At 40.9% G+C, this 21,326-nt stretch overlaps 2 protein-coding genes across 2 annotated transcripts in view; both read left to right on the top strand.

Annotated features, from left to right (window-relative positions):
• Positions 1–8,369, top strand: part of bgnb (biglycan b) — a 28,507-nt gene extending 20,138 nt beyond the window's left edge. The window contains exons 3-8 of the mRNA XM_036590947.1: positions 3,149–3,261; positions 3,980–4,193; positions 4,333–4,443; positions 5,485–5,578; positions 6,145–6,283; positions 7,164–8,369. Coding sequence (XP_036446840.1) covers positions 3,149–3,261; positions 3,980–4,193; positions 4,333–4,443; positions 5,485–5,578; positions 6,145–6,283; positions 7,164–7,361 — 869 coding nt within the window. The 3' untranslated portion in view covers positions 7,362–8,369. The remainder of the gene's footprint in view (positions 1–3,148; positions 3,262–3,979; positions 4,194–4,332; positions 4,444–5,484; positions 5,579–6,144; positions 6,284–7,163) is intronic.
• A 1,928-nt stretch (positions 8,370–10,297) lies between these two features.
• On the top strand, positions 10,298–19,608 carry b4galt3 (UDP-Gal:betaGlcNAc beta 1,4- galactosyltransferase, polypeptide 3). Its single transcript, XM_036590946.1, has 7 exons — positions 10,298–10,450; positions 10,638–11,203; positions 13,854–14,089; positions 15,351–15,541; positions 15,639–15,761; positions 17,275–17,379; positions 17,532–19,608. Exons 2-7 carry the CDS (start codon positions 10,933–10,935, stop codon positions 17,857–17,859), a joined length of 1,254 nt encoding a protein of 417 aa, XP_036446839.1. The 5' UTR covers positions 10,298–10,450; positions 10,638–10,932; the 3' UTR covers positions 17,860–19,608.
• Positions 19,609–21,326: the final 1,718 nt, after the last annotated feature.

The following is a 21,326-nucleotide window of genomic DNA, read 5'->3' on the forward strand; positions in this document are numbered from 1 at the left end:
AAATTTGCAGTGTAGACAGTGCTACTGCTGGTTCCTATCACCACCACTGTAAACACATCTGACTCAGTATATTTCTCTAGAATAATGCATTTCATATCAAACCACTCTGAATGACTTTGTTTACATTGCACCTATTGAATTATGCAGAAAGATATAAAAATCTGTATAATTCCTGTGTAAAAAGTAGCCTGATACTTTTGCACTTTCACTCAAGTTGTATTTTCTAAAAGATAATTATTAAGAAATTATTTGACAGAAAGTGACAATACATTATATTTGTTGTGAAGGCTTCCTTGTTTATTTTTTTGCAATGATATTCCATGTTTAGAATCTTTAAATGGCTATGCTTGGTTTCATTAGACACGTTTTTACTGTTTGGCCCATTTTAAAAACTCTTATTACTCAGTTGTTAAATTAATTGCTAGATTGCATGATAACTAATATAATCAACAGTATATCAATCAATAGCGACAGCTTTGATCTCAGCATCAACTCAGGAAACAAGAGCTTACTATTCACAAAACACACATTATTTTTTCTTACTTTTTTGTAGGGGTGCCCCATCCTGGTCCTGGAGATCTGCCATCCTGCAGAGTCTAATCTAACACACCTGATCCAGGTAATGAAGGCCTTCAGAGGCATCTGAACATTACAGCCAGATGTGTTGGATCTGAGCTCTGCAGAATGGTAGATCTCCAGGACTGGGAATGAGCACCCCTGCTTTTTTGTCTTATCGGGGTCATCTGTGTAAGTGATAAATGCATATTTTGCTCAGGTAATTCGCTGCTGTTTATAACCAGCTGGTCGTATCACTGTTAAAAACATCTTCTCACAAATATCAGTCAATATGTGCCTTTTTTCCTTTTCATTATATTCCACAGATATTCCTCTCTGACATGCTATAACTCACCACACTGCTGGTGCTTATTCCCAGCAGATGCTGATACATAGTTATAAGTGTTTTTGTGTTTGCATTTACTGTGAAACATCATTTTTGGGGGGCAGATTTGTGTGAAGCTGTGGCTGGTGGGCTGTAGTTGGTGTGTAATTTAGTGCGGGCTAGTGGTCAGACTTTGGCCTGACTCGGTAGGTTGGTGGGCTGTACTGGCTTAGTGCTCATCATCTGTGGCGGCTGGGAGACCAGCAAAGATAAAATACCCAACGTCCCTGCAAATTAAGCAGAAATCCTCCCAATATTTTCCAACCAAGAGACAAATCTGTTTCTGTTTCTCAGACTTTGTAATAGAGCAATAAGCCTGGAGGGGTTAATCTGTTTTCAAATAATACATTTAATTATGTAAATTACATAATGTCATTTATTGTTAATGATATCTACAATAAACCCATAAGCCAATAAGATTTTAAAACTGGAACTGTGTTTTATAACAGTCAGTAAAACACACATGGCCCAGAAATGAGTAAAAATATAGGCCTTGAATGAGGTGAAAGGTATTTCATTTCTCACTCATGTTTTTCTTGACCACCTCTAAGAAGCTGGAGCAAAGCCTTTGGACATTTCACATTTACTGCTTTAAAAAGCAGGAGTTAGACGGAGGCACAAAAGGGGCTAGTATAAATCACTGGACTCTACTGGGGGTCATGAATGTCCTGCTGTAGATTATGTGGCACTGAATTACTGTAAGAGGAGAGTCTTTGTTTCTGACATGGGCTCAGCTTGGCTAAAGGCCACACATATGTTCTTGATATACTCATAAAGTCAACCTCAAAATAGGTGTTTATTTAGTTTATGCTCTTGATCATATTGAGCATGATTCACTGTAACACATCGTTTAAAAAGCAAAATCAATTTTTTGGGTTTTTATTTCTTCCATTGTGATAACCAGTGTTTTATGAGCTGCAGTGCAAAAAATGATGCCCCCCATACAAAACTTACAATCTAATTTACTTGTTTACTCTATATTGTTATGTCTCAAAGAAGTTGATCCCCTTAAGGTATACCACTCCACCCACATTCAACGTTTAATTTTTCGAAATGTTTACTTTAGAACACCTATTGTGTCAGTATAAACAAGGGGCCCAATACAGATTTTCAGTTGCTGTGGGTTCTCCTGCACCGTGGACCCCAGTGTGATTGCCCCTCACAGAAAACTAAATATAATATGTAAAATTTCAGTATTTAGTGTGTCCACTCTTTGTCTTCATTACAGCTTTTCATTCTTTTCGGGGAGCTCACTTTCAGTTTTTCAAGGGATTCTGGAGTGATGTTTTTCCACACCTCCAAAGCTCAGTCTTCTCACAATCCAAGTAATCCAAACACATTCAGTGATGTTGTGGTCTGGACTCTGAGGTGGTCAGTGCATTGTTCTTAGAACCCCAGCAGCGTCTGTTTGATTTGAAATATTCTCTCCCTTTTTTCCTGTTTTCTTTCTTTGTAAGGATGTCTTGAAAGCTCCACATCCTTTTAGACTCATAGTGCTGAGTTGTCTTCTCTCAGTGGAAAGATGGACAGAGGCAACTGTGGATTTTTTTAAATCTAAAGCAAGAGATCTTGATTTTCTCCTATCAGATGAAAGCTTTAAACACTGTTTATCTGATGGTAACAGTTTTGGTGGTCTAACATGTTGTTAAGAGTCCCATTTTTTCTATATCTTTTAATTATTTTTTTACTTTTCCCTTCCTTATTATACAATGGAAATGTATAACTTGTTTTACTGAAAATAAAACAAATGTGCTATACTTTTACATAAAGCCAGCACATTTTAACTGACGCTCAAGTGGTTTCTGTACTGACCCAAACATGAACAGCTTCATGGTTTGTTGCACGTCTCACACACGTTAAGCTTTCGCTCACAGTAAATACCTTATATCTCTGCAGGGCGTGTGACAGAGGATGTAGCGGTCAGAGTGTCCCATTTCATTACATTTTTATTTATTTGCCTTTATTTTGCTGACACAGAGGAAGCCCTGGCCTAAGAGGCTTTGTGGATTGAAACCAGCTGGGGAGCATATGATGTGCTGCTTGTGTGAATGTGTATGAGTGTCTATGTGAATTCCACTGTGGTTGTTTGCTTGTGTGTTTGCCCGTTTTAAGCTATACTTGTCAGTGAGATGTATTGATGTATGCAGAGCTGTATATGTTCCACAAGTGCCATAAACTAGCATGTGTACATTTTGTGTGCATGTTCAGGGTTGACCGAAGTCCCCAGAAACATCCCCAGTGACACCAAGCTGCTGGACCTGCAGAACAACCGCATTACCGAGCTGAAGGAAAATGACTTCAAAGGCCTCTCCAACCTCTACGTAAGAAAAATCACTGCTTAATGAGGCTAAGACTGAGAGAGAGAATAAAAGAGTCTATTTAGAAAGACGTTTCCTGTAGGGTTTTGAGGCAAGTAATGAAATATGGTTCTTTATGGACTGTTATATAGGGAAGGGAGGGAAAGTGTGAGAGGATAGATGATAAAACAATCCAACAGGATGTTAGAACAGATCAAGTTGTCCTGAAGCAGAATGCCCCTGCTGTTCTGAGAGCGGAGGCCGTTGCCAAACTGAATATTTTAGTTCCCTCCTGGACTCACAGCCAAGTGTTTCTTTCTCTATGTTTATTTAGAGCGCCAACCAAACACAATATTTAATGTGGGCAATGCATGAAACAGGATTATACTATTAAATAGTAGCGTTTGGCTCATACATTTTGCGGATGTTTTATTTCATTATTTCTTATATAAAATTGCCTGAGCTGTTTTTGTTTCCTTTTGTCCTGTCAGGCTTTGTCACCGGTCAACAGTAAGATTATAGGCTAGCATTTGATTCATACATGCGAATGTATTATTTGACCATCTTTGTTCAATTTTAGATGGTGACAAATAAAAATTATTGTCTTTTTTGTCCTCACAGGCTGGTTAACAATGAGATTATGCTATTAAATAATATCATGTGATTCAAACATTCTGTGTTCAGTTCTGGATTGGTGCAATAAAACTGTCCCTGCTGTTTTCTTTTCCTTTTGTCCTGTCAGGCTTTGTCACTGGTCAACAATAAAATCTCAAAGGTTCATCCACGGGCCTTCGTGCCAATGCGGCACCTGCAGAAGCTTTACTTCTCCAGAAACCTGCTGACGGCCATACCCAAAAACCTGCCTGCCTCGCTGGTGGAGCTGAGGATCCACGAGAACCACATTAAGAAGGTGGCTGAGGGTACCTTCTCCAGCCTGGGCACCATGAACTGCATAGGTCTGAAAGCTCCCTCGCCATTATGCGTAGCAGTGGTTGCAGTTTGTCTCAACAGCTCCCTTTTTTTAGCTGGAGACGGTTGGTTTTGTGGTGGATGTTCTGACTAATGTTTGACTGTCTTTTGAAATGCCTCTTATAGAAATGGGTGGGAACCCCCTCCAGAACAGTGGCTTTGAGCCTGGAGCTTTCAAAGGCCTGAAACTCAACTACCTGCGTATTTCAGAGGCCAAACTAACCGGCATTCCCAAAGGTGAGTCACACATTTAGGACTTTTATATCAGAGTCAGTATCCGTTTTATTTCAGGTCATGATAAATTTATCTTGGTCGGTGTAGATGTTTAATATGTAACACAATACACAGACAAAGCACAGACAAACTTTTAAGAGCAACACAAAATATAATGGAAAAGGGTGTAATTAAAGGAAAACGTCAGTGTTATTCAAGTTCATCTCTAGTTATTGTATCTGTATCATATATTTGATTACCATACACATAATTTCAGGTTGTTTTCCTAGATATGAGCAAAAACTCTTGTATTATAAGCTAATGGTTGCTTCAGTTGCTTCAAAGTAATCCTTTAAAATAAATTATAAGTATAATAGGATAGAATGTAAATGCCTTAAAGCAATAGAGTGGAGATATAAAAGGAAGCAGTAAATATGTACAAAGTCTCAAAAGATATTCAAATTATACACCATGATATACCACAATATTTTACAATGTGAGATAGACATTTGATAGTGATACATTGTGGTACAGATGACACTTTTTGTACAGTGTGGTGCCAAGTAAGTTCCTTAAAGGGCAATTTCACCAATTTTTACCATTTCTGCCTAATTCAATCATACATATATATATACCCCATGACCCAGAAGGATAAGCGGTTTCAGAAAATGTGTATATGCTAAAAAAAAAAATGCTAAAAAAATCAGTGGAATTATGGCTACCACCTCAGCCATGTAAATTCTGGGACATTTGATAAGTGGCTAGATTTTTTACTATTTAGTGAACGGGTAGTTATGGAATTTTCCTGGACAGACAACCAAAATCCAGGACAATCCAAGAAAAAACCTGGCCAGATGGCAACCTCACTGTTGTCTTATGCGGGCTTGAAAGCAATGATTGTTCATTTTGATATTTTGTTGTGTTTTCCAGATTGACCAGCTAAATGTAAAAGCATACTAACTTACACTAAGTTACACTATGCAAGTTCTGAGTTTCATGCTATTGTGCACAATATAAACCACCTCCCTGTTTTCATCATATTCTGAATGATCCATTTTCTCTTAGATCTCCCTGAAAGCCTCCATGAGCTCCATTTGGATCATAACGAGATCCAGGCAATCGAGCTGGAGGACCTGAGCCGCTACAAGCAACTGCACAGGTCAGTCGCTCCATGACAGCTCAGGCCTTTAAGCACTGCCCCTGGGGCCTCCCTGTGGCAACGGTGCCACCTAGTGCTTTACTCTATAAGTACATTTGAGAATAAGGACACATTGAAAAGCTTTTTCGTTAATTCAGTGGTGCTTTTCAAGGTGAGTCATTTGAGGATGCACAGTGAAATTCAGAATTAAATTACCTACAGACACTGTTTGACTGTCACACCACTGCAGAAAACAGGTAGTGGTGTGTAGTATTTGTTTTGTAATAAACCAACCAATACAAATAAAAAACAAATAAAAAAAGGTTTATTTATATCCAAAGGAGGCATTTGTGTTTACTATGACCAATGCACTGGAGCTAATCTAGTGCTGGTGATTTTTCCACTAGGCTGCAGCAGCAATGGGACAAGGGATTTTATTCACTCTGCCCTGTGAGGCTGCAGCATTTTACCGTTTACAGTGTGTTCGGGTTCATTGTGATTACACTTCGTTTGGTGCCTGCCTTAATCTGCGGGCCTCTTCTATTGTTTCTCACGCTTTCATTGTTGTGCTTGTTCACTGTTGCCAGGTTGGGCCTGGGCTACAATCACATCCGCATGATTGAGAACGGCAGCCTGTCCTATTTGCCAAATCTCAGAGAGCTGCATTTGGAAAACAACCGGCTGAGTCGCATCCCCAAGGGCCTGCCTGACATGAAGTACCTGCAGGTGGGTGGGGATAGAGGGGGCAGTGAAGAGAGAGCGCAGTAAATCTGTTTGGCAGGGTCAGACTACCGCCGTGTGAGAGGAACAGCGAGCTCAGTGCCGAAAGTACAAAAGCAGGCCACAGGAGTAGAGGGCTGGCTGAGGAAAGCCAAACAGTGGGTGACAAGTCTCTAAAATTATAGAGAGAGACACCAGAAGCAGCAGAAACAGTTAAAAATGTGCTTTTTTTTAAATTTTCTGTACGTTCTCTTCTACTTTTTACCATGTCAGGTCCTAAAGGACCCCCGTCCTGCATTTTTTTGTTGTTTTCCTTGCTCTTATAAACCCGATCTAACTAATCAACTCCTTAACAAGCCATTCCTGAGTTGAAGTGGGTGTGTTACAGCAGGGAAAACACAAACCAATGAGTAGACTTACTGGCCACTTACTGAAAACACTTACCTTGTTGGTACACCTTGTAAGGGTGCAGTAGGAGACGCTAGCTCATCTTTTTCCATGCACAATTTATGTTAGTCATCCTCAGCCTTCCATCAGTGGTCAGACCACATGGCCACTGCTGGCTGGATATTTTTGGTCAATGAACTATTTTCAACCCAGTGTTAACAGTGAGGTGTTTAAAAAGCTGCAACGCCTGATACAGTCATACCGGATCCACACACACTAAAATGCCACTGCCACGTCAGCGTCACTGCTGTGCTGGGAATGGTCCATATCTGGTCAGCAGGGATCCTGTGGTGGTCCCTTTTTATTGATGGGCAATCAGGAAGTGGTTGATAAATAGTGCAGTAACAGAAACGCAACAGTCGGCAAAAACCTGCAAAGTACATCTACATAGAAGGTCTACCTGATACTACAGCAACTCAGTGTGTGTCCTTTCTTTCAGGTGGTCTACCTCCATTCCAACAACATAAGCCGGATAAACGTGGATGACTTCTGCCCTCGTAACTTCGGCGTGAAGAGGAGCTTCTACAATGGCATCAGTCTCTTCGGCAACCCCGTCCAGTACTGGGAAGTGCAGCCCGCAACTTTCCGCTGCGTCAATGACCGGATGTCCATTCATTTCGGAAACTACAAGAAATAGAGCTGAGAGGAGGCCTACGGGAGAGAGGGGAAAACAACGGATAAAGGACAGTCAAACAAACTGAAAAGAGGAGGGTTAATCAGAAGGTTGGGGAGGGGGGATATAATGCACAGTATGCCTACGTTTGTGTGGTATTGAGGTTGAAGGAGATATTCATGGAGGTGAAATAGAAATTGGGCTTTCATCATGCTCAAATTTGTGGAGAATGCAGAGCATGACAGCACAAACTGGCTACGTTCCAAAGCACATTCACTCAACCTTTTAATGAACTAACATTGAAGACGTTCCAAATAAAAGTTCAAAACATGGCCAAATGGCACAAATATTTTCAAAAATTCATAAACGCCAGCTTCTTATTTAAAGGGCTTCTTATTGTTTACCAAATATGTTCAACAGTAGTGTAATTGACATATACTCTTATTGATATCAGTGCAATTATTATTACTATTATTATTATTATTATTATTATCAAATATTAGTTATTTTATGCTTGAAACCGGGTGAGATGAGAAGTTCATTATGAGTTTTAATGTTATGTTGTTCTTTATGTCTATTCCTATCTCTAGGAGTGTCTTTTTGGGGAGTAAGATTTTAGTCACTGCCTTGCTACCTGTGCTTCAGGGATCTGTTCTGAATTAAATTAGTACTGTATGTTATATAGAACCACATTACCTTTTCTTCAGCTTATCGCTTTATGTAGTCTGTCAGAGATCCAGGCCCCACACCCATTCAGGACCTTCACCAGTCCTGGAGCAGGAAACGGGACTGTCCTTTCTGATGTGTTATTTTGCACAATGCCTTTCCACATTCCTCCTGATGCACTTGCTGGTGTTTGTCGACGGGTTTACCCCGTAGAGTTTTGTGGCAACCCCGTGAGCATGCTCTGTACTCTGTTGATCTTCCGCATGTTGAGAATAAAAAAAACCTTTCAGCTTAACTTAAAGAGCAGAAATGACATATGATCATGGTCTGAAAGCTGTGACAAATAAAACATAATTTAATAACTAAGCAGTTTTGATGAGTGGCATTGGAAAAACACAAATGAGGATTTAATATGTTATATGTCATGGTTTGTAATATTTTTTAGCACATCACTGCATCCCTCAGCCTCATCAGTCTGACAGAATACTCTATTTAGTTGTTCTCTTACTACGCAGCATGCATTATGCAAATACATCATACAACGATTGGGCTTCCTAGCAGACATGTGAACTGCTAGCCGTAGGTTTAGCCAGATAATGGAAGAAAGAACAAAATAAAAAATAAAAAAACGGCCCTGAAGCATGAATCCCAGGGTGTATGGCAGGCTGGGGGGGTAGGGAGGGGGTGGGGTGGCAAGCAGGTACTTGTTTTTTATCCATAAAGGCAATTAAAAACAGAATGACAAGAGTTCAAGAGTTCAAGAGGCTTTATGGCTCAGTATTGGATAGATTTAAATTGTCGGAAGTCCAATACAGAACCAGGTATCCTTGGAAACATCTATAAAATCGATCAAAATCAATTCAAATCATCATGTGTTGACATTTGAGTAGCCTTCTGCTTTTATGTCACAGACTGCAGTGGTCATCACTTTTCTCAGCTTGTGGGCTGAAGACTGGCCAGACAGCATTACAGACTGTGTCAGTGCAAACAAGCAACCAAACCAACCAAACCAAACCAACTTCTACAGCTGTAGGCACCCCTACACTGTCAGTACTGTAAGTACCCCTACACTGTCAGTACTGTAGGCACCCCTACACTGTCAGTACTGTAGGTACCCCTACACTGTCAGTACTGTAGGCACCGCTACACTGCCTGTCATTTCTGTAGGTAACCCTTCACTGTCTCTCCATCCTGTAGGCACCCCTACACTGTCAGTACTGTAGGCACCGCTACACTGTCAGTACTGTAGGCACCCCTACACTGTCAGTGCTGTAGGTACCCCTACACTGTCAGTACTGTAGGCACCGCTACACTGTCAGTACTGTAGGTATCCCTACACTGCCAGTCCTGTAGGCACTCCTACACTGTCTGTACTGTAGGCACCGCTACACTGCCTGTCATTTCTTTAGGTAACCCTATACTGTCTGTCGGTTCTGTAGGCAACTCTACACTGTCTGTCATTTCTGTAACTAACCCTATACTGTCTGTCAGTGCTGTAGGCACCCCTACAATGCCAGTTAGTACTGCAGGCACCCCTTCACTGTCTCTCAGTCCTGTAGGCACCCCTACACTGTCAGTACTGTAGACACCGCTACACTGTCTGTCATTTCTGTAGGTAACTCGGCAGTCAGGCAACTCTACACTGTCTGTCCCGCCGTGTTTCAGCTGTTTTGCTCCGGTTCCGCTCCCTCATGTTTCTGTATTGACCATTAGCGCCCCGCCCCTCCATCATGGCCGTCAGCACGAGCCGGAGCAGAGCGGAGGATGCGCGCGCCCTGTGAGAGAGCGAGCGACATGGAGGCGCGTGTGGACGAGCGCGTTCGCTTTTCGACTCGTTTCGAGCTCGACATGGCGGAGTGACCGCGGAAAACGCTAAAATCACAGGCTTCGTCCTCCAACCGAGGCCTGACTGCCGAGCAGCGCTGGAGCCTCGGGCTGGATTTGAAACGGCGCTGTTAGAGAGAGAGAGAGAGAGCGCGAGAGAGAGAGGGTGAGTTAGTGATAACCAAGAATCGGACAATTTCAGGTGAACATTTAATGCGTGCACAAAATACTCTGATCTGGATTTAACGTTAGTTTGAATTACTCTAGGATCGTTGAAAGGCATTATCATTATTAGTGTTACCATTGTCCTATTATTTATAATGATATTGTGTAAATTATTATTATTATTATTATTATTATCAAGCCTATATTGTCATCACTGTTGGTGTTAGTATTGTTGTGTTGTTAGCATTGTTTTGTTTGTGTTGGTGGTCCAGGTGGTGTTGATGCTAGTGGTGTTTGTGTCAGTGTGATACTGTAAGATCAGGAGTCAGATCTGTAAATTGAATGGTTTGTTCATATTCAGGCTGCAGGATGTTCTGTTGCTCTCAAGAGGAAGAGGAGGGCAAACACTCTGAATAGTGTGGCCTGTTTCATCACCGGTCCAGAACACCAGAACCCAGGTACTCTGCATTTCGCACAGTTTCATGCCTTTGTGTTTTATGCAGCTTTGCTCTCAAATAAATATGCATGCACAGTTGCTTATTATTGCCTTGAATGTTTGCCTCTTTTGCATGGCAAACATGAATGAATATACAAATTATTCTGCTGCTACTGCACTGGGTTTACAAGCTCTTCCCTTTTTTGCAGTGGCCCATTTGCAGAAGATATGGCTGTGCCACTCTTACCCTCCACCACACAGCTAGTTTCCATGTAACACTATAAATGTGCCACTCAAAGCTAACTTTATCACCCATCACTTCACCTCTTCCGCCTCAGCTTCCCTCCTTTTCTCGCTCCTCGTGCTCTCCAGCACCTTTCTCAGCCCTTTCTTCCTCATGCTTCTGACCCTCCTGCCCCTGCCTGCCCTCCCCCTCTCTACCTCTGTACCTTTCACCTGTTTGTCTTGTACCCCGTTCACTACTCCTCTGCGCCCAGTGCCATAATGGTCTGCTGTGGCCGAGCACTAGACTCTCCCTGTACTCTGGCTCTGCTGGTGGGCTTCCAGTTTGCGTTTGTCCTCTATTTCTCCCTGGGGGGCTTCCGTGGTCTGGTCTCCGTGCTGGTCCACTCCTCGGAGCCTGAGTTCGACTACTCCCGCCCACATGACGTCTACACCAACCTCAGCCAACTCAGTGCCCTGCTGCCTCCTCAGCCAGGCCCCACCGGAGCGAACCAGCAGCTCCGAGACTGCCTGCTGCCCTCTCCACTGCTGGGTGAGCTCTGGTTCACAGTTTACAGTTAAAGAAATGGTTTGGCCAAACATGTACTTGTCACTTACCTCACCTCAGATGTTTTCAGTCAAGGCATGTTTGGTGGCAGAAGTGCTTTTTTAAGCTTTAGTATATTCTGTTTGCCCTGCATTTGGTTGAAAATGATACAAAAAACCCACAGTATTTTGTGTTACCTTATGAAGTTAAAATATATGCTCATTCCAAACATGATGCCTGAAACACATACCAAAAAAGTTGGGACAGGAGCATGATTACCACTGTATTTCTTCATTTTTCTTTTTAACAACACATAATAATCATTTGATGACTGAAGATGCCAATCGATCCAGTTTTGAAAGCAGAAGACTTCTGTCTGCTGAGCACTTCAGCTGAGCAACCGTACAGGGTCATGTTTTCAATGAGAAACAGTTTCAGTGGCAGGCCAGTCTAGCACCTACACTGTCTGATTATGCAGCCATGCTGCTGTAATTGTCATGTCATTGTCATGTTAAAATAAGCAAGTGTGTCCCTAAAAAAAAGAAAGCAACTAAAAGGCAGCACATTTGCTTTCACAGATGTGCAGATTACCCAATAATACTCCCCACCAAACCATGGTGGACTTTGGCTTTTGAATCTTACACTAGTAACAATCTGGATGGCCCTTTTCTTCTTTGGTGCGTAGAACACAACATCCAGTATTTCCACAAACAAGCTGAAAGGTTATTGTCAGACCACAGTACACATTTCCAGTGAGCATCAGTCTGTTTCAGATGAGCTTTGCCCAGAGAAGTCGGCAGCATTTCTGGATGCTGTTGATATATGGCTTCCACTGTGCATAGCACAGTTTTAACTTGCATTTGTGGATGCAGTGACGAACAGTGTTTATTGACAATGGTTTGTCAATGTATTCCCAGGCCCATGCAGTGCATCACAGAAACATCCCAGTTTTTAATGCAGTACCATCTGGGTGATCGGAATTCCCTGAATCTTTTGATGATATTATGCCCTGAGAAGGGTGAAATGCCTACAATTCTTGCAATATTTTTAAACTATTGGATTTTTTAATGCATTTTTGACAGAGTAGTGAGCCTTGACCCATTCTTGCTAATAAAGGACTTGCTCTTTTTATGTCCAAGCATGATTGCATCACCTGTTCAAGATGCTTTTTAAACATTTCACAGTATACACAATCTTAAATTGCCACTGTCCCAACCATTTTGAAACACGTTGCTGGCATACATTTCAGAATGAGTATATTTGCAAAAGAGAATAAAGTTGACAATCTTCAAAGACGTAGCTTGTCTTTGTAGGTTTTTTTTCCAAATACAGGTCAAAGTAGATTTATAAATCACTTTTTGGAACTGGGTTTGTAGCATTACTGAGTCAGGAGGGAAAAATAGTATGGTGCGAAATATGGTGCGTGTGCATTGCTCTGAATCACCCTGTGAAGCCTGAAATAATAATTTAAAAGTCAGAGGTGTCAGGTTGGATTTTGCAGGAGTGTCATGCATCTTTACATAGTACATCACACGCACAGATTCGAAAAGAAGGTCTGGCTCAAAGTTTAGGTCTCAAATGTGAAATCAACATTATACTGATGAAGATATGATAAAAGTAGCTGATAATTCACTTACGTACGCGAAAGATATATTCTTTACCAAAGCACAACTGGTGTTACAGAATGTTCTAATGCTCTCTGCATGTAACTACATATTTCCACCAGAGGGATCTCCAAATCCCCGAAACTTATATAGTGTATAGTGTATATATAGTAAAGCAGTTAGCTTTATTTTTTGTTGTTCTCAATATTAAGGAGAAAAAAGTCGGTCTGTTTCAACTTGTTCTGTTTATTTTGTCAGCTATTTACAGATGATAAGCTCACTGGGTTCATCTTTGCAGCAAAGGTAGTAGCCACACTAGCATTGTCTAAAAAAATGTTACTCCCAGGGTTCAGAATTATCACTCATCAAGCCTATTTTTTGGCTACACCAAGCTAAACTCAAAGTTAAGTTCTGATACAACTGTGTCCTTTGCTTCGCATTGGTGGTGATAAGAACCAGGGGTCTCAATCTCTACAATGCAAATACCAGTTGTGCCATACCACAACTTACATGTACCTCTCTGCCATGAATGTATAAAAATATATATTTTTACACCAAACCTGATCTCAAAACAAACATAAAACAATGTCTCAGGCATTTCCGGTAATAGATTTCTGTCAGGCAGCTTTTGGAGGCGTTCAGATATCTGGTTCCTGTCACCACTGCTGTGCTCGATTCCAGCTCAGTACGTTTCTCTAGAATGGTGCATTTCACATCAAACCATTTTGAGTGACTTTGTTTGTATCTTAATGATTAAATTATGAAATTTTGAAAAATCAGTGGAATTACCCTCTGACATTTATAGTCTGTAATATTCTTAGAACAGGGACGATAAATTATGTAGTGAATAGCGGAAGTGCTGGACGAGTGTGGGAAAAATATTAGTGTAAATGGAGAGAAAAAATGCCTATAACTAATACCCAATGCCTGTAATTAGAAGACCCACCCTTCTAGTAGTCTGTGTTATACGCCGCTGTAGTATCTGTACAAAGTACGCAATAACCTGTTTAAACTGATGCATTGCTGGTTTTCTTTCTGTTTCTGTGTTGTAGTGGGGCCTGTATCTGTGCGCTTGTCCTCTCCCCCGTCCCTGGAAGAGATAAAAGAGAAGAACCCTCTGGTGACGCTGGGGGGCCGTTACCGCCCACCGGATTGTGAGCCGAGGCACCATACGGCCATCGTGGTCCCCTACCGGAATCGGCAGAGCCACCTAAGAACACTCCTTTACCACCTGCATCCCTTCCTGCAGAGACAGCAGATACATTACAGCATCTATATTGTACACCAGGTCTCTCCATAACACCAGTATTTACAGTGGAATAAAGTCTGATATTATTCCCTTTAAACCAATTAAAGAAATGTTTGGTGTCTGAAGTTTTAACCCTAAGTTTTATAGTAGAGCTACGAGACTCATGTTCACAAGTAATAGAAGCCTATAACCACCAAACAAGCATTGTGCGAACTGCATGTACTTTTTTAAAATTTTGGGTTATTTCAGTTACTCAGATGTAAACAAAATCATTTAAGTTTCCCTACACTTTGGTTTAATGTGAAAGTGTAGGGAAACTTAGAGACTCAGATTTCTTTAAAGTGGTGGTGATAGGAACCAGAGGTTGCAAGGCCTTTTACCAATATTATCATTTTATTTACTATTGAGAACCACCAGTGAATTTACATGTATCTGCTGAATTTTTAAAAGCAATGTTTATAATGGTAAAGTTAGGGATGGGCGATATTGCAAAAAATACATCATGATACTTAAGGAAATTTTGATGATGCATGATATATTCTTATTTTTTCTTACATCATTGGAAAACACAAAAAAGAACCAGTAGTCCCACGTTTTATAAAATACTATCAAAAACTATGAATACGACATTTTCTGTTCCATATTTCATACACTGCACTGAACAGAATCTAGTTAAACAGGATTAATAATGCTCTCTTTGTAATGAAACAGGTCAGTGTTCTGGACATACTGGCGATATGTTCCGCGATATGTTCAGAAAAGCGCATTATGTTGTGACAGAATTTATCACGATAATGATAAATGTCATGTTGCCCAGCCCTAGGTCATGTAGTGGTAAATCTGAAAACACTCATACTACACTTAGTTTACATCTTAACCATTTAGTGATGCAGAAATTTTGGAAAAACGGCAATTCATCTTTAAATATTCTCAAGCAGATTTGCTTCATAACTGTATAACATACTGGTATCTATAAAAATGGATGAAACCACTGACCAAATTCAGGCTTCAAGACAGTTGCTACTACTGTTTATAGCTATGCAGCGCACTTTATTTTTAAACATGAGTGTATCATTGAGTAAAGGAAATTTTTTATCTTGCTTTAATTCTTATCCTTAGCAGTGGCTCTCAAAAGGGTCCCTACAGATCCCCATTTTTGTTATGTCTTTATGTGTTGGCAGCTTAGATACAGTTAAAATGGGACCGTGTGGTCTAAGAACAGTTGCTTTGGAATAATTCTTTAGTGTAATTTCTCTGCTGACTTCTAGACTTGAATTGATTTTACTGTCTTTGTGGTCAGTCAGGGAACTCAACGTTTAACCGTGCGAAGCTACTGAACGTAGGAGTGCGAGAGGCTCTGAAGGAGGAGGACTGGAGTTGCATCTTCCTTCATGATGTTGACCTACTCCCAGAAAATGACCACAACACCTACACCTGCCACCCGCAGTACCCCACTCACCTTTCTGTGGCTATGGACAAGTTCAGATACAGGTAGCCCCATCTGGAGGAGCTGCTGTTGGGATCTTCTCAAGGAAATTCATGCTTTGACCAGCGTTGATCTTTGTCTCCTTTCTCGTTGGTTCTGTAGGCTCCCATATCCGCAGTATTTTGGAGGGGTGTCAGCCGTCACTCCAGATCAATACCTCAAAATGAATGGCTTTCCAAACCAGTACTGGGGCTGGGGAGGAGAAGACGATGACATTGCGACTAGGTGACCAAACAAACCTCTTGCAGTTGCACTCAAGAACCATTTTAAAAATGCATCGTGTGAAATGAGTGTGTGAACTTGTTGCATGTTGTCTGTTGGTTGTCTTTTACCTCTCTTTCCATTATGCTCTCACTGACCCTCTGATCACTATGCTCCTTACCACTGCATCTGTCCATCTGCATAGCCACTGGAGGGGTCAGTAAGTAAACTGAATCACCAGCCCTAATGTGATGTTCAAGGCTTCAACCTAAGTTTGGTTCTTTAACCCCAACCTTCATTTTTCTCCACTGTTGAGTGTGGAACTACATGATAAAGGCTACAGTGTGTTGGGAAGCTAAAGTAAAGTTGAAGCTTTGTAACAGTGGTCAGGTTCGCAATAAGTTGTTTTAAGATTTGGGTTTCCTTCTCTCTGGTTTGCTCTCTCCTTTGTCTCTGCTGTGGTCCTATAATACAAACACTGAAACTGTCACTGAGACTGGCTGCCCGTTCCCAGTAGTGCAGGGCTTCTTAGTGCATGGATGCTTTAGTTCTGCTGGAAAATCCGTTGATTGTGCGCTCCTGAACCTGGTGTGCTCCCTGAACTGGGTGCACAGAAGGTACTTTGTCCCATTGATTTCCTGTTAAATAGATCAGCACGTTTTGCCTGACCCAGATGACTCTGGTGGGGAGGACCCAGACAAAGGAACCCAGAACTTTAGCTTTCAGTATCGTCTTTTACAGCAGTTAATTAGAAATGTCATACGGTACAAGAACCTGATAAAAGGCACCTCAACCCAACGTTATTGGGTTTTAGTATTGTAACTGTTAGCTTATGAGTTGTGACCAGTGGTGTTTACAGGGGGTGTGAGGGGGCAGTCGCACTGGGACACTGGCAACCAGGCCCCTTAAAATCTTTTTTTGGGCCCCTTATATAGATACTGACACACCATGACTTACAGAAAGGTCCAATTTCTTAGCAACATACCTCAGTTAGCTTCCATCATCACTGTGATGTCTGTTCATCCCCCTCTTATTCATAATGATTCCGCTCAAATAATATATAAAAATATGAATTTTAGCAAAATCGCACAGCAGGGGTTTTCAGGGGTCTTCTAATTTGGCCTGTTGCATTTCAGACAGCTTATTATGATGTGTTACAAGCCAAACAGGAGGTCTAACATAAAAATGTAGGTACATTTTAGATGCTAGAGAGTGGAATGGCATGCCTTGATCAATCTGTACGAGACATATCAAGAACAAGTAAACAAGAAAATTACATTTGTTTATTCACTACAAATAATTTCCATATAGGGGGCATTCATTTTTTGCACAGAGGCCTTTAAGATCCTAGTTACGCCACTGGTTGTGATGATCATTTCATACCTCCTAAGCCTATTTTAAGCTACATTTAGTAAGACTTAGTAGTGCTCTTTCTTTCGTCTGTCTTTTCATTGAGTCATTCCATCCATTCTCTGGTGTCTTCTCTCATATTGTTCTTGCATCACTTTTCTCCTTGATGTATGATCTGTCTCCTCAGAGTTCGTCTCTCTGGGATGAAGATAGTGCGCCCCCCTGTGGCCATTGGCCATTATAAGATGATTAAGCATAAAGGGGACCAGGGTAATGAGCAGAACCCCAGAAGGTAATCAAGCATGGCTGCCTTTTCCACCATTGACGTAGGGGGAACTTGAATGTCATAGTCCTCTGCCTTTACTTCACAAGTTCTAATGATCTAATCCATCATAGGCGCATACATACTGTCTGATTAACTCTTGTCTAATCTCTGATAAACAGGTTTGACTTGTTGAAGCGCACCAGGCTAAACTGGAGATCAGATGGTCTCAACTCATTGACCTATGAGCTTCTGTCCAAAGAGCTCGAGCCGCTGTACACGAACCTGTCCGTTAACATTGGGGAAGACCCTCATCCTCCTCCGAAAAAGTCTGAGCCCCCTCGGAATGTCACTCGCCCTACAGCCAAGCCCATGGCCAGGAGCAAAGATCTGGGAAAACTGGGTGTCTTCTCCACTCAAGCACCCAAACTGGAGCATGCCCACTCTAAAGTGGCCAACAAGAGTTCAGGTGTTGTTCAGAAAGCTGTTGTGAAACAGGAAGTTGGTTGATGGCAAACACGTAGTCCGTAAACAATCGGCACAAGTACCATACAGGGTAATTTCTCGAATGGATGGTGCACTTGTAACATGCCGGTTTGCTTCGTTTTCTGTTTTAAAATCATGGAGCTTTGCACTGAGGTGTCATTACACTGAAGGTCCACCAACAGGGGTGACGTTTTAACTGCTCATTCCCCTCTGGAGGATCTCCAACACTGGCATGGTGTCATTTGCACAAACTTGCTGTACCATCTTCTGAAGCTCACCCTGCCATGGGACGGATCTGAGAGAGAGCCGAGTTGAAAGTATCCTGAAAGTGACCTGTTCGTGTGCACTTGTGCTGTAGAGACACTTGCACCAGTGCTAGTCCCTGTGTGCTTATTCAGCCAGCCTGCTGTCAGCTGCTAATCTTCACCCCACCGTGTGGGTTTGTCTCTCTGTGCCTTTTTTCTCACTCTAGAACCAGTCTCTATCAGCGTCTTACTACATATGTTCTCAAACCCCAAGACAAACACATATTAGTTCGCACTGGTGTGTCGGAGTAATACTAGAGCTTAATTTCTGATCCTCTTATTTCTAATCAGCACACACTGCTTTGTGATCTTGCGCTTGAGCAGACTGTTATCACTGTGGACTATTTTTGGTCTTGCTCCGGAAACGTTCATCACATGTTTGCACAGGTTCGTGTTCTTGTTTTAGAGACATTTGTTCTTCTAACAGTGAGCACTGACTCGTTTTTTTCTTTAAGCTGCTCAAATCACTATTTATATTTTTGTTATGGAGTCTAATAGAGTATATTTGATCGAGTTATTGTATGGTGCCTCTGTTGATTTTGGTTTTGGTTAGACAATCAGTGAGAAGTAAACTAGGTGGCAAATCATATATCAAATGGGTCGTAGTTTTTATCATTATAATAAATTACTCTAGCTTGTTAGTTTGATTCAGTTTAGAACGTTCTAATATAATAGATTTTGTTATTAAGGTATTAAAGTTATCAGCGTTAAGTGGATTAATTTTAAGGAGGTGTGAACTCCATCTGTTGCTATGTTGCTATAATGCTAAATAGTTCTGGGCCTTTGTGCATCAGCTGTATTAATTCTACCCCAGCCAACATTTGCCATATGCAAAATATTACACGGTTAAACTTTTTTATTTATTTATTTAAATATTCCATGACTGAAAATAATTTCTAATTATCACATAACACTGGGACTCATTCACCGACTGTCTTCTTAAAACGCACTTGTGCAATTTTCATGAAGATTCTGACGTTCAACAGTGTTTTCTTATGTATTCTTAGGTGAGAACAGAATCTGCACACACATTTAAAAGCACAAAGGTGTGAACAGTTCTGTGCTTTAAGAACACATAATGAGTCTTATGTAGACTTTTTATTAGGACCTTTCTCAAGAACAAATTTAAGAAAAAACTTAGTGAATGAGGCCCAATGTTATCACTATATACAGTACTGTGCAAAAGTCAGAGACCACCCTTCATTTATTTAATTTCCAGTCAAAATGGCCAGTAAGTACAAGTTGCTTACTGGGGCAGTCATGGGCTGCAGGTTAGGGAACCAATGGTTCGATCCCCTGAGCTGACAGGACACGACTGAAGTGCCCTTGAGCACTTTAACCTCCAAACCTCCAAACTGCTCCCCGGGCCCCGTGGATAGGGCTGCCCACTGCTCCGGGCAGGTGCGCTCACTCCCCCCTAGTGTGTGTGTGTGTTCACCAGTGTGCAGGTATGTGGGTGTTTCACTGCATGGATGGGTTAAATGCAGAGGTCTAATTCCTCTGTGTGCGAACACAGTTGGCCAATGGTTCTGAATTCTATTTTATATATTACATTTTGCAGTATTTAATATGTTTGGCTTTATTACATTTCTTTACAGAAGACTTGCTTTTAGTTTTACAAAGAAACCTGCAGAAATATTTTTCCACACCTCCAGTGTGGAAAGTTCAGTCTTAGAAGTTGGCTGCATGTTGAGTTCCGGACTCTGGAGTGGTCAGTCTGTTGTTCAAAGAACGCCAGCAGCTTATTTGTCTGATTTGCAAATGATCTTTTTGTCAAGTTACTTTTCCTAGTGAGACTTCTTGACAGCTACACATCCTTTCAGAGCCATAGCGCTGAGTTGTCTTCTCACAGTGGGAGGATGGACAGAAACACTTGTGGATTTTTTCAGATCTGAAGCAGCTTGATTTTCTCCTCTCTCTCAAAGATGAAAGGCTTAAGTGCTGTTTATCTGATGATGACAGTTTTGGTGTCTACCAGATCTTTATCACGGTTGTTAGCAGATTTTTCATCTTTAAATCATTCCTTGAGGTCCAGCTTTGGAAAATTCAGTTATTTTCCTTTGATTGTCTTCCTCCTCATGCAAGTGAATATCTTGTATGTAATCTCTTCAGAAATATCTCCTGAAAAATGTTGTTTTGATTAGAAATGAAATAAACAAAGGGTGATCTCTGACTTTTGCACAGTACCATATGTAATATGTGAACTTCTTTGCTGACTAGCAGTAGATATTTATGTGACCGTTAATGAGATCATTTACTTTCCCTTGAATCTGCCAACATTGAACAGCATAAACAGTACTCCTTAAACTCATGCTGTAGAAAGATACACAAGACTTTATCACTCGTGTTCTCTAATATCACAAATGATTATTTGAATGTATTAAGTTGAAATGTTCTCTGTCTCAAGGTGTTTGTTTTGTTTTACTGATTATGCACTGCCTAATCTTTAATCATTGGGACTAGCAGTGTAAAGACTTGCAAATATGTGAAACTTGCAGTTGATCAAGCCTCAAACAGCTTTCCCTAATGCCTTTATAGTCCAAACATTGGATGGTTAGATACAATTATGATTATGAAAGCTGATATTTATTCATCACTGTAGTCATTTAAAATTGTAAGGTACAGTTTAAACAGTAGTATGAATGATCCACATATATCTTGGCTTGCTAACGTGTATCCAAGGCACCTCTTTGCTTATAACATTTGCAGGATCCTAATATATTTAGTGAATACAGTAGTTTTGTATAATATGTTTAGTAATGGTGATAATCTACTTGAATACCTATGGGTAGTCTTATAATATGATCATTATTTTCCCGTCTGACTTGACGCCGGTTGCATAAAGATATAGTTCTAGTTTCTTGGTTTATAGAGATTCTGTTTATTTTTGTTTACATCACATATCTAATTGCAAAGTATGAATCCATATTCTTTGAAGTAAACATGTTCTAAAGGTCATTTTCAAAACAAACCTTAATAATGGGTTTCAAATGGTAGTGCTGATTGACCCTTAGTTTGCAGTGAAGAATCATGATTAGCATCGCAGTTGCTAATAATTTAGGTCTAAGAGTAACTGCTGCCGATAGTAGGGAGCCAAATGATTATAGATCAAATAACATTTACATTAATGCATTGCAGACAACACTGAAATTGTGTGAAGTAACTGCTTGATTGTACTCTCGTCAA

This window comes from Colossoma macropomum, unplaced genomic scaffold, assembly GCF_904425465.1.
Source record: "Colossoma macropomum unplaced genomic scaffold, Colossoma_macropomum, whole genome shotgun sequence".
NCBI lineage: Eukaryota > Metazoa > Chordata > Actinopteri > Characiformes > Serrasalmidae > Colossoma > Colossoma macropomum.